Source organism: Haemaphysalis longicornis, unplaced genomic scaffold, assembly GCF_048455015.1.
Source record: "Haemaphysalis longicornis isolate Haplotype H1 unplaced genomic scaffold, Haemaphysalis longicornis Haplotype H1 scaffold_6, whole genome shotgun sequence".
NCBI classification, from domain to species: Eukaryota; Metazoa; Arthropoda; class Arachnida; order Ixodida; family Ixodidae; genus Haemaphysalis; species Haemaphysalis longicornis.
In genome coordinates, this window is record NW_027526407.1 from 54,773,293 (window position 1) to 54,785,861 (window position 12,569).

Genomic DNA, 12,569 nt, shown 5'->3' on the forward strand with positions numbered 1-12,569 from the left:
TGTTAGTATTATAAAGAGTACTTCCGAGAACTTCTTATTGCTACTTACGTGTGAATCGGCAATTTTTTTCTTTTGAAGTGACTGCGAACGGATTTGCGGTTTCATTTAAATAGTTCTCAAATATGAAGGAAATTGTTTTGCTGAGTATAATTTATGGCTGAATCATTTCGAACCTTCAGCTGTCAGTGCCACGTTCCCTAAGGATTGGCTGGCGTGTGTGCTCGTGAGAAGTTAACGCAAGCTGTGTGTGAGTTGACTATCTTTTCCTTTTGAAGCAGGTGCAAAGAAGTTGGGGGTTTTGTTCCAGTAGTTTGGAATCGGTAGTGAATGTTTCGCATTTTTTAGTGCAAAGCCTGAGTTTGCGATTGGTTATTTGTAAACGGTTATACTCCAGTTCAACGACGACAGCAGAAGTTGCCCCTGTGCCTCATAACCGTAGCCGGCTATCTCTCCGTACGGTGCAAAGAGTGCATCAGTGCAAGTATTTTGAACATGGCACGAGTCGTTTCTGTTATTTATTTTGGCTTAATCTGCTTATAAACTATACTTCAGCGACCACAAACAAAGCACGGGAGAAAAAGCATATGATGTCCCGAGACTGGTCTTAGAGCTATTTTTTTTTATTTACAAACCAATTTTAATGAACCTGCACAGCATTATGGAGTTCTTTGTGCTGATTTTAACTCTGCAATTAGATGTTATACAAGTTGATAATTTTTTGAGTTAATGATTAATTGCCATTATTTTGGGTCACAATTACAAAATAACGACTCCATACAGAATGGTTGTTACCCTGTGGCTAGGCGGACCAATGACTAAAGAATAAACGTCGCAAGAACATTCTTGATTTAGCTATTTTTGGTCATTTTGCAACACACTAAACTTCATTCCCCCCACACTCTGCCAGAAATGGCCCAGAGGTGGTGTCAATTGGACACAGTAATAATTTTCCAAAGCCTCCATTTGAAAACTTTGTTTCCCACATTGTATTCTCCGCACATGTAAGTATCAAAAGCTAAAAAAATTAGTTGTACCTGCTCTTGGTGCCGAAATGTCCGAGGGCGCAATGCTAGCTTAGCGTTGCAAGAAAAGTGCCGTTTCACCATCGAATTCTGCGCAAACTGAGCTGTAGAGTGCACTTTAAAATGCTGTTTACAATAAAATATGGCGCCTTACGATGAGGAAATTTGAAGACTGATAGACAGATGGCCATGGATGCCAGAAATGCCATTTTTCAGAAAAGGTTTTTTTTGACCATTTTTTGGCCCCAGAGACCCATCTGCCCCTTAAAGGAGCCATGAAGACAAAATACAAGTTGGGTTTATTAGAAAGACTGCTTAGTCCCGATAACAATGACACCAATATCATCGCAATCTTCGGAGATATTAAACGGAGATATTAAACGGAGATTAAACAAATAACGGAGATATTAAAAGAAAACGTGTGAAGCAGTCGCGACCCCCTAGCAAATTTCCCGCAACTTTTCTACGACGTCACGGAACCTTGTTTGTGCAATTGGCGGCCGCCTAACTGACCCCTCGCGACGACACATGACTGGACGTCTGTAATGGGGCCTCTAGTTCCATTTGACCGCATCACTTGAATGCTAACATGCAGTTAATGCACTGAAAATTATGTTTTATTGTTGGCCCATATGACGTCATTCTTGCTCATAACACGTCACTGTGGCGCAAAATTTGAAAGTTCTTAAATACTTCTTGCTTTTTTTTTCGTTAAAAACATCTTTTGTGGCTGTAATGGAGCTGAGTGAGATACTGAATCCTAGTTCTTTCGAATTAAACGAAGTTGTATTTTCTCTTCATGGCTCCTTTAAGGGCAATCTTCATTCAAAATACGCCAGCGCGGTGTCGTCATGCTTCAGTGCAGTGATAAGAATAAGAATAAGAACGCGAGCTAATGCTGTTCTTAACTTGTACCCGAGTATAGTTAGTATTATGAGCCGCTCACGGAAGTGTGGTCTGAAGTAATGTGTGAGGTCAATCTGCTGTCTCCATATAATTTGTGGCACCCGCCATGGCGTCGTCCAAGGGTGCTATTTGTTCTCGTTGCTGTTCGCAATGAATTGCAGGCCTACTGAAGCTGCTGCAGGATATCCTGGCTGCGGCGCCCGAGAACGTAGTTCGCGACAAGCTCGAGCCCGTGGTGAGACTGGAGGCCCTCCTGGTGCTGGCGCACAACGAGAATCCTTGGGTCCGCAACCAGGTGCTCTGTGTGAGTAGGCTCTGTTTTGCAACCCTTTTCTTGGGGGGGCCATTTTACGACTTCTGTGGCTCTGTTCATAGCTAAGCACCCCCATCCCTCGTTGCACTGTGGTTACATTTTACAGTCTAGTTCACTTATAACACTATCCAAGCGCCAAGGAAATCCCAATGTAATAACCGGTAATTGTTATAAACGGGTTGCGAAAAGAAAAGGTGAAACAGAGCTCAAGACATTTTATTTGCATGCAAGCAACTGCTTGGTAATACTACTACTTATATGCAGAAAAGAAGCTATAGTCGGTGATCTTTGTTTGCTGCATGCAAAGCTGGCGCACATCTTTTTCAAGAGCATCTAAAGGTGCTTCACCTAGCTGAGCTAAATGTCCTTGGCGGAAACGAAGACCCTGAGGGACTGTGTCATGCGTTGGGCCTCCTGTGAAGACACAACCTGAGTAGGCTGCGCAACCGCGTCGCCAGAGTCGTCACTGTCACCGCTGTCTGCAGCGCGTATCCGTGAAATGATCGCCTCTTTGGTGAGGCACTTGGACGTTTCCAAAACATCGGCCCCAGCGTCCCTTCCATGGAAAGACAGAGGTAGTTGAAGAGGCACTCAGCCAAAGTTGAGCCAAATTCAAAGTGGTAGGAACGCGACACAAGTGAGCGGGCACAAGGATAAGGCCAAAGCCGCGGCACTGGGAGGGGTTTTGGAAGGAAAACTTCTCCCCTCCTCTCTTTGCTTCCTCATAAGCGGCGCAGTCGACTCGTTTTCTGAAAGGTGGGCGGGGTGCGAGGCGCATCGCAGCGCATGCCGTCGGCAGCTCGCATTTTCGGTGCACACTGTAACCTGATTCAATCATTATATCAGATATCGCGGCACTGGAGCATTGCAATAAGCGGTTTATTTTATCAGAACGCATACAAAAGTGGACGGTGCCATAGTTGTTTGTTGTTATATATGATATATTGTTATAAACGCTATCGTTATAAGTGGACTCGACTGTAGTCAACTGTTGTGAACGTGGTTCTGTAAGGAAATGTTGGCTACAACAATAGAATTTCAGTCTCCCATCCCTATTTCGTAATTTCAGTTGTCTCCACCATAAATTTTAAAGCAAAAGCTTTCTTAGTGGGGTTGATGGTGTCCAGTCAAAAAACATGCATTTCCCCATAGACTGGTTGGTCAACTGAAAAGCTCTGATAAGATCTCTGGACACATGGGGCGTGCGTGAAACCGGGCATTCCTTGTGTCAAAACGGGTACTCGAAAGTCGCGAAAAAGGAACGGTTCTGGATAAGACAGTACGTGCATCGACCATGCAGAAGGAGTTCAACAGTATACGTTGATCTCATAAACCGCGTGTTGGTATACGTTTACATCGTTCGCAGATACGTTTACCTAGTGCACAAGAAATTGTCGCATGGGTTTGTTCTTTGTTTATGATTTCGGTCTGTAAAGGTTTGACGATCGATTGGACGCACTTTTAGTGAAGATTTTGACGCACTCTTGACGCAGTTTTGACGTGAGAAATCTTTTGCACTTCTCTCAACTTTCTTTACAAAGGTATGGTATTTTTTGTATTAAAAACAACTATAGAGCCTTGTGCGAACTTAGTACAAAAAAGTTGCTGGAAAACTCGGCAAATTTCGGGTAGGTTGCACTCGGAGAGTCCTAATCAGCTTATGTAAACAGAAAGGGAAGTGCATTCAGTAATTGACAGCGTGGGGACCATGATTTCTGCAGATCCATGCCATGAAATGACCTGATGCTGTCTCTCATAAGGGGTGGAATCAGGATCACATGTTGAGACAAAAAAGCGCTGATGATGGGAATGACACGGATAATGGGTTGCGATTTGAGTACATGCATGAATCACAACCCGTCATTATTTTCATGTATCATGAGCATTCCCTGTCATTATTGGCTAAGATTAAGGCAATGGGATATATAGTCATGATGTTTAAGGCCCGATCAAACAAAAGCTGTTTCTGTGCCTTCATTGAGATAAACAAGAAGTGTACTACTATATTGGCAGATATACAGGCTTTCTTAGAAGTCGCCAAACTCATTCAGACACGCATCTCATTGCTTAAAAAAGCTGCGGATACTAGGATAGGCCACAAACAGTGACGGCGGTTGCTTCTCGACCCACATAGTCACCACCTCCGTGATGTTTGCATCAGACTAGAATCATCGTTCTTTTAAGGCTTTCTTTATAACTCTAAGCAAGTGAAAGTCACGTGGGGACGTCTTGGGACTCTAATAAGTGCTGGGTAGAACCTCACACGCTTTCTGTACTAACACATGTTGCACAATGACTACAGCAGGAGCACAAGTGAAATAATTTAAGGTCACTTATTCTCTGAGGGACTGAGAAGGTTAGTGGCACGAGGATGAAAATGATACGTTCATTGGCTGTCACATTGTATGAAGAAGACAGGCAGAAAGTATAATGTTAATGTTTTTTTCTGAAAAAAGTAAACTGAGTCGAGTGTGTCCCACTGTTTGGCGCATGTACAAAAAGCAAAAGCAAAATGAAAGCTCCGTAAATAAATATGACGTGAACCGTACTCCCAAATTTGTTGATTGTATCAAGAAAGGGGTCCTGTATCGGACACCTTTGAATTGTGATTGCATGTACATGGGGCGGTCGGGGAGGTGTGTAAGTACCAGACTCGGAGAGCATCTTTCGTCACTGAAAAGTAGGCCCTGTAGCCACTTGTCACTTCTTTGCAAAAAATGCGAGTGTACTCCGTCCTTCAATGACACAAAGATGCTGTACGAACACAGCATTCAAACAACAAGAGAAGTGGTGGAAGCTTTCCGCACTAAGAAATTGGGAGAGGACTGCATTAGCCACCCATCCTTATCCCTTTCCAATAAGGAAGTTGGTTTGCTGGTGTCAGTCAGAGTTGTGAGTGGGAAAGGGCAAACGAAAAATCTTTCGGCTATTTTTATCGATGTATGCAGTCATCGTGCATGACCAGATGTGTGTGGATATAAATGTTCCTTTGAATAAATTTTAGTTGATAGCACTTGTGTTCATCCTCCTATCTTTGTCCCCATCGTCTTAGTGCTGTTCAAAGTATGCACTTATTCTCGATGTCTCTGCGCGGTTTGTCAGGGTTTGCATTGATGCCTGCATTGGGCTCTTTCAAGTCTTCCAACAGAAGCCCTTTAGTACTGTCAAAAAATGCCATCAACATCACTTTAGTAGCCTGTGACCTGAAATTCGTCTGTTTCGGCGATCCGGAATATCTGCGTGGTATGCTTGCTGCGTTGCTGGAGGGCTCAAAGTGGTGACACCAGGTTTCGCCACCAGCCTGAATGCGTGACATAAATTCACCACTGTCTGTCTGCTTGTACAAGGTTGCTGACTCCAGCTTATTTTGTTGGTCAGTATCCATGGGATTCATTACAAACACACCATTTGGTACTTCAGTTGTTTCCAAACAGCCATTTGAACAGTTCCAAACGACATAGTGATCAACTTCCTCACTAAGAAGGCAGTGTGAGCTCTGAGGCAGTCATCATGTAGTGCTCCATCAGTCTTAGTGATGGCTTCATCATGCAACTGACTGCACCGCAAAAGGTCTTTCACTTTCTCTCATCTTTCCCATTCAGTTACTGCTGTCTTCAAAACACACTCCAATATATACAACCTGCATTCTGCGATGATGAATTTCGACCGGTCGATGTCTTTTAGCTATTTTAAACTGGGCGGCTGCTCGCTGATGCTTCTTGGTTGAATTCTCTATCGCACCAGCCATATTCTCAGTGGTCTCCAGCACAAGCCACACACATGAAATTGGCCGCGGATCTGCTCCTTTCATTGCAAATGCCAACAAAAGACGATGTCGACTGGCGCCCCTGGCAAGTAAATGCCTCCCTTCTCTTTCCCACTCACCTCTCATGCCTTTCCTCTCCTATCTCGTTCCTCCCAAGGTAACACGCTAGAGGTCTGCTCAAGTCAATTTGAATTTACCGCGTTCCACTGCTCCAAGTCAGGTGTCTCAATGCTAGCACTGCTGTACGGCGGAGACGCGCGTGAATCGAGGCACCCTACTACTATAACGTTTATAGAACCTGGTTTCCCTACTGCATGAGCATTCCAATCGGAACGCGGAACCTATTTAGTGGAACTTTTTGTTGCTATTGCTGTTTGATTTTTTCAAATGCTACCGGGTAGCGCGGGCAACAGCAGGCGACGGTGTTCTGCAGTTGATGTAGTATTTTGTTTGCTATCGTCGAAACCAAGCAACCGTGAATTTTTCAATAAAGGAACACTGCAAATATCACTTATGTATTGATTTTCTGCCTTATATTTGCGTAATGTTCTGTTCTTGTTCAACAATGTTGACAAGTCTGAACATTGCCACCGGACATAGACGTTTAAATTTGGCTGTGGGTATGTACAACTATTCCTCAGTTTCTGTTTCACTTTGGCCGGACCGCTGAATCGGGTCACAGAAAGACGGACAAACATACAGACAGACCAAAATTTCTGCGTTTAAGTAGCCCAAGAAAGACTACGCCTTTAAAACAGCACACCTGTACTGTGGTATGCGCTTATCACAAAAAGTTAAGTGTCATCAAGCGATTCAATGCTTGGACATTCCGACAGCCTTATTGCTTACGAAACGGAAGGGAATTGGAGCACGAACCATTGCCATTGCGTGCAGGTCTTGGCAACGTACTTGGGCAAGGCATCGGCCGAGACTGAGGCCCGCTTCCTCAAGGCCCGAGGCTTCCAGCTGCTGGGCTTGCAGCTGGCCCAGTATCCCGCCACGTCCTTCTTGGTGCAGACCTGCTGCCGCATCCTCCTCGGTCGACCCCTGTCCCTGGCCAGGTGAGCACCGTGATGACCTTTCACCTGGTTGGGAGCTCTTCGCGGGGACCGGTTTCTGGCAAACTATAAGGTGGGCATTCCCAGGCAATGGCCTTGCAAAGCAAGAGGGTTCTGTTGGGTTCGAAATATTTTCAAGGGGGGACACTTATCTTAAAACAACTTCTTTTAATTTTCAAGTGAACTTTGTGAAACTTGTCAGTCTTGCTGTTTTTTTCTCACCGATTTCAAATTTGCCATTATTTTTTCAGTTTGTCAATTAGTACTCAAAGTAAATAGAGATAATTACTATTTTGGTCGAACAATAGACAAATAGTGTTGTTCATAAAACTGTATTCTTTGTATTTTTCAATACTAAAAACCCTGGTGAGTGCAGTAATCGAAGCAATTTTTTGATGCATTGCTTGGAACTTATGTTGCAGCTCATTAAACTTCAGTCTTTGGAATGGGCACTCAAAATGGTTCCTTGCCACTGGTACCACCAACATTTATAGAGCTGTAAAATTAGTTCCAAGTGAACAGATCTTCGACCAAAGCCTTGATTTTTTACAATTACTTTAGGTAACGCAACAAACGTTTGCTGTGCAGTTTTGAGGTAGCTTGGCATGAATTTGTAAAATGAAATTAAGGACCCGACAAAAAAAGAAGCCTGTAGCACAAAAGGCAAGAGGTTGCTGCGAACTGCAAAAAAGTCATTGGTATAAAATAACTGACACACAGGTTTCAAAAATTTCCAACTGTATTGCCTAAATTTCCTAGCACTATTAGTGACTGGAGTAAACTCCTGAACGAAGTGTTGCTTGCCACAAATTTTGCTGAGGCTATCGAGCATGCTGTGTAATTTTTTTCTTTCCGGATATCTTCCTCGTGTATTGTTGTTCAGATAAGGGTTTCATTGTTAGTTGTCTCTTAGTGGCACACTTGTGTACCTATAATGTTTGAAAATTACTCCCCTGCAATAATGCCCTATGGTTGCTGTAGGAACCTGTAATAAATGAATGAATGAATGAATGAAACTTTATTGGCACAAGGATGGCGACTCGGCCTACCTGTAATAAATAAATAAATAAATAAATAAATAAATAAATAAATAAATAAATAAATAAATAAATAAATAAATGAATAAATAAATAAATAAATAAATAAATGAATGAATGAATGAATGAATGAATGAATGAATAAATAAATAAATAAATAAATAAATAAATAAATAAATAAACAAACAAACAAACAAACAAACAAAGAAACAAACAAACACATAGATAAACAAACAAGCAAACAAACAAACGCATAGATAAACAAAGAAACAAACAAATAAATATTTTTGTGTTTATTTATTTATTTATTTATTTATTTATTTATTTACTAATAAACCAAGCAAACAAACAAGCAAACTCTCGTAAGGGCAGTGACAAAGCTGGTCTCATGAGTTGCTCCCTGCTCATTAAGATTTTTATGTAATGGCCTAATTGCTGCTGTTGGCGTGATTGTCTCTGCCAACGAGCGCAGGCACCTGTCTCACGGGAGCGTGCCCGACCAGGCGACGAACCGGGCCTCTGTGGTCCTGCTGCTGTCCCTGCTGCCCCGAACGGTCCACGACACCTCCTTGTGCTGCGGTACCCTGCTGCTGCTGCAACAGGTACCGGTACCGTACCCCTGGCTGGACTGCACTTTTCCTCTTGGTCTTTGTTGGTGTTCATGGGACTTTTGAGGAGTGTTTCGAAAAGAGGGGAGGCAAAGGGTTTCACGATTTTTACCACGGTTGTAAATCACCCGTGAGGCTAATTGCTGTTGATTGATTATGAGGTGTAACGCGCTGACGCTACACAGGTGATGAGACGTGCTGTAGTGGGGCTCTGGATTAATTTTGACCATCTGGTGATCCTTAACGTGCGCCGAAATCTTGAACACAAGTCACGTAAACAATGTATTGAGACCCTTTTTTTTATTTCACTTGTGAATTTCACTAAGAAATGGTGTTTGATTGATTATAAGGTTTACCACGCTGACGCTACACAGATGATGAGGTGTGCTCTAGTGGAGGGCTCAGAATTAATTTTGATCACCTGGAGGTCTTTAACGTATGCCGAAACCTTGAACTACTAATTGCTGTTCCAAACACTTTGGAGACACTGTGAACAGATCTGTTATTCTCTTTGGACGAAAGTATACGCTCGAACCCCGGAATAGTGAAACTGCAAAGAAAAGCCGAAAAATTCGGTTTTGCGAGAATTTCGTTGTCGTGAGAATGAAACATAAATGACAGGAAAATAGCCCGCAAATTGAATATTTATATATGAAAGTCAGTTATATTACTTTGCTAGTGTTACCTTGCAGCAACTTCGCAGCTCAGTTCGCACTCTACAAGAAAGGTTCATTGCTACTCGTCGGTGTGCATGTCTAAGAGCGACCGAATCATGTCAAACACATCCAAAACATCCTCCTGGTTTGCCTTCTGTGCATGTTTTTCTTCTTGATCATTGGTTCTGAGCATGCTCGAGCATGCAAGCCATTGCAAAGTCCAGCTCCTTCTGCTGACTAACTTTGCCAGACAGTGGCACCCCGTTGTTCGAATATTGTTCACGTACAGAACCAAGTGAGCACCATCTTGTCGATGTCCGAAAAGGCCGCAGCCATTACTTTTGTTTTGTGCACGTGTGCCAATAAAGAATGGCGGCCTTGGTTTTCAAAATGGTGGACAGCGAGCTGCAGGCGGTTCCAAACTCATCAGCACTATCCTCCAATCCTCCACTTGGGCCACTGTCTTGGGAAATGATGGCTGCCTTATCTTGTAGAGACAAAAGCTTCCGCTTTTGGGTTGGTAAAGGCGTCTTATAGCGCTTTCCATTGGGCGAACAGGAGCACTTCTAACTGCACCCAAAGTGCTCTCGCGAGTTCTGGCGTCTTCCAGTGGTCGGGCAGGAGCACGGGCGTTGTGTTTCATTGGTCGATGAGGAGCACTTTTTTGGCGCCGAGAGCAGCGAGAGCAGTTCTCGGTGCTCCGTTGCCAGCGGCGGAGTAACAGGGAACGCCGAGGAAGTCACACGACCTCTTTTGCGTCACTTCTGGTTTTATCCCCGGGTGGCGGAGGAAAAATGGCGGAATCCAGCAGCCGCGGTAGTCGCTCAGTGCGTACGGCAGCAGCTAAGCGCAGCCGTCTGGACAGGGAATTGCTGCTACTTTTAGATGATGAAAGCACCATAGATTCAAGCGCAAGCTCATCATCGGACAGCAGCAGCAGCGACGACGACGACAATTTGACATTGCATGAGTTTATGTTCGAGCACCTGTTTACTCCGCCGGAGCAGCGACCGAAGGTAGAGTCGTATCTGGAAAAGACGGTGGACGCTGTTATCGTTCGCAGCTAATTTTTGGGAGACACGATGGTGACCCCTTTATCATGAACATGAACATCCGCTCGGCTTCTTCATTCGTCGCCATGCGGAAGGCAGACACAAAACCACCGGCACGTATCTGGCAAAACTGGCGAGGAATAACTGCGTGTGGACATCATGAGCGCGCGAAATGCTCCGGGAAGCGAGCGCGGGAAACGTTTGGTCAGATGACTCTTGACATCTCGCCCTCCCCCTCTTTTCACTGCTCCCGGAGCAGCGCGAATGTTTCATTCGAGGAACGAAAGCACACGTCCCCGTTACTTCCGTGTGCTGCTCTGGCTGCTCGCTCCACTTGCTCCTGTTCGCCCAATGGAATTCGCCATTATCGAGAGAAAACGCGCCGATCACCACATGCACAACGAATGCATGTGCGCTGTTCTGCGGTAGCCGGCTAGCCCAAGCACTAGCTGGGCCGTGAGCCATGAGTCACTAACTGACCATCCTGTGTTGCCCCCTGGTGGTGTTGCTGCGAGGCTGCCTCCGCAGCCGCCTGCTGCACGGTCTTTCTTTAATTTAAGTGCAGAGCACTTTAGGGGCTCGCCTTGTCGTCGTAGCACGCTCGCTGGACCCAAGTAGATTCACACGGCGTTCGTGACGGCGTTCCCACCTTTGCAGTGCTCGCACGCCCCCTGCCTGAAACTGCACCAGCGGGAGTTCTGTTCATTTTGTGCTTGTTTTTCCTCCCGCACGTGCCAGTGTTGCACTGTCACTTTTTTTCACTTAAAAAACCAACCCAACGAGCGTTCCTAACTAAATGAATTCGGGTGCTGCGGGTTAACTGCGTACATTTTGCCTCAAATGTACCTGCAGTTTTTTTTTTTTTTTTTTTTTTTTTGCGCTAAGCAACAGGGAGATGTACGACAAGCAGCAGTGGTTCGCGAGTTTAGAACGGTTATCACTATTTAAACCACTTGGTTTTTGCAGCCTCTACGGGACGCCTTACGACGAAACGCTGGGCTCTACTTGGGTCTGTTATCTGCGTGTGGACATCATGAGCGCGCGAAATGCTCCGGGAAGCGAGCGCGGGAAACGTTTGGTCACATGACTCTTGACATCTCGCCCTCCCCCTCTTTTCACTGCTCCCGGAGCAGCGCGAATGTTTCATTCGAGGAACGAAAGCACACGTCCCCGTTACTTCCGTGTGCTGCTCTGGCTGCTCGCTCCACTTGCTCCTGTTCGCCCAATGGAATTCGCCATTATCGAGAGAAAACGCGCCGATCACCACATGCACAACGAATGCATGTGCGCTGTTCTGCGGTAGCCGGCTAGCCCAAGCACTAGCTGGGCCGTGAGCCATGAGTCACTAACTGACCATCCTGTGTTGCCCCCTGGTGGTGTTGCTGCGAGGCTGCCTCCGCAGCCGCCTGCTGCACGGTCTTTCTTTAATTTAAGTGCAGAGCACTTTAGGGGCTCGCCTTGTCGTCGTAGCACGCTCGCTGGACCCAAGTAGATTCACACGGCGTTCGTGACGGCGTTCCCACCTTTGCAGTGCTGAAATGAATTCGGGTGCTGCGGGTTAACTGCGTACATTTTGCCTCAAATGTACCTGCAGTTTTTTTTTTTTTTTTTTTTTTTGCGCTAAGCAACAGGGAGATGTACGACAAGCAGCAGTGGTTCGCGAGTTTAGAACGGTTATCACTATTTAAACCACTTGGTTTTTGCAGCCTCTACGGGACGCCTTACGACGAAACGCTGGGCTCTACTTGGGTCTGTTATCTCGTGGCACCGCCTGATTCTGGCAGTCATTTGACGTTGATTGTTACAGCGAGCTACAATGACATGGCGAGCCCCTAAAGTGCTCTGCACTCAAAACGAAATAGAATTTGTGGAATAATCAGGGGAAAGAACAGTCAGAATGCCAGGGAAGTTAGTGCGTTCACGACATAACTGTTATGCTTATTAAAAGTCTGCTTAAAACAAAATGAATGCAAATTTATGTGTGTGCTGCTTTGTTTGCATCATGTGTACAAAAGTCTCTTCGTATTTTCTAGTTATGCGACAGGATCGAAGGGGCAGCTCGATTGCTGTATTCCAATGGACTGGGCGAATCTCTGGCTTCGATGATCGTGGCAGCCCCAAGACCACTTCTGCTGAGTCGAGGGTAAGAAA

At 45.1% G+C, this 12,569-nt stretch overlaps 1 protein-coding gene across 5 annotated transcripts in view; it reads left to right on the plus strand.

Moving 5' to 3' along the window:
- Mv (lysosomal-trafficking regulator mauve) overlaps positions 1-12,569 on the plus strand; it is a 118,690-nt gene that overhangs the window by 47,451 nt on the left and 58,670 nt on the right. For all 5 annotated transcript variants that reach the window (XM_077674380.1, XM_077674383.1, XM_077674382.1 and 2 more), the window contains 4 exons: positions 2,090-2,232; positions 6,902-7,068; positions 8,575-8,704; positions 12,452-12,561. In XM_077674380.1, the coding sequence (XP_077530506.1) occupies positions 2,090-2,232; positions 6,902-7,068; positions 8,575-8,704; positions 12,452-12,561 (550 nt within the window). The remainder of the gene's footprint in view (positions 1-2,089; positions 2,233-6,901; positions 7,069-8,574; positions 8,705-12,451; positions 12,562-12,569) is intronic.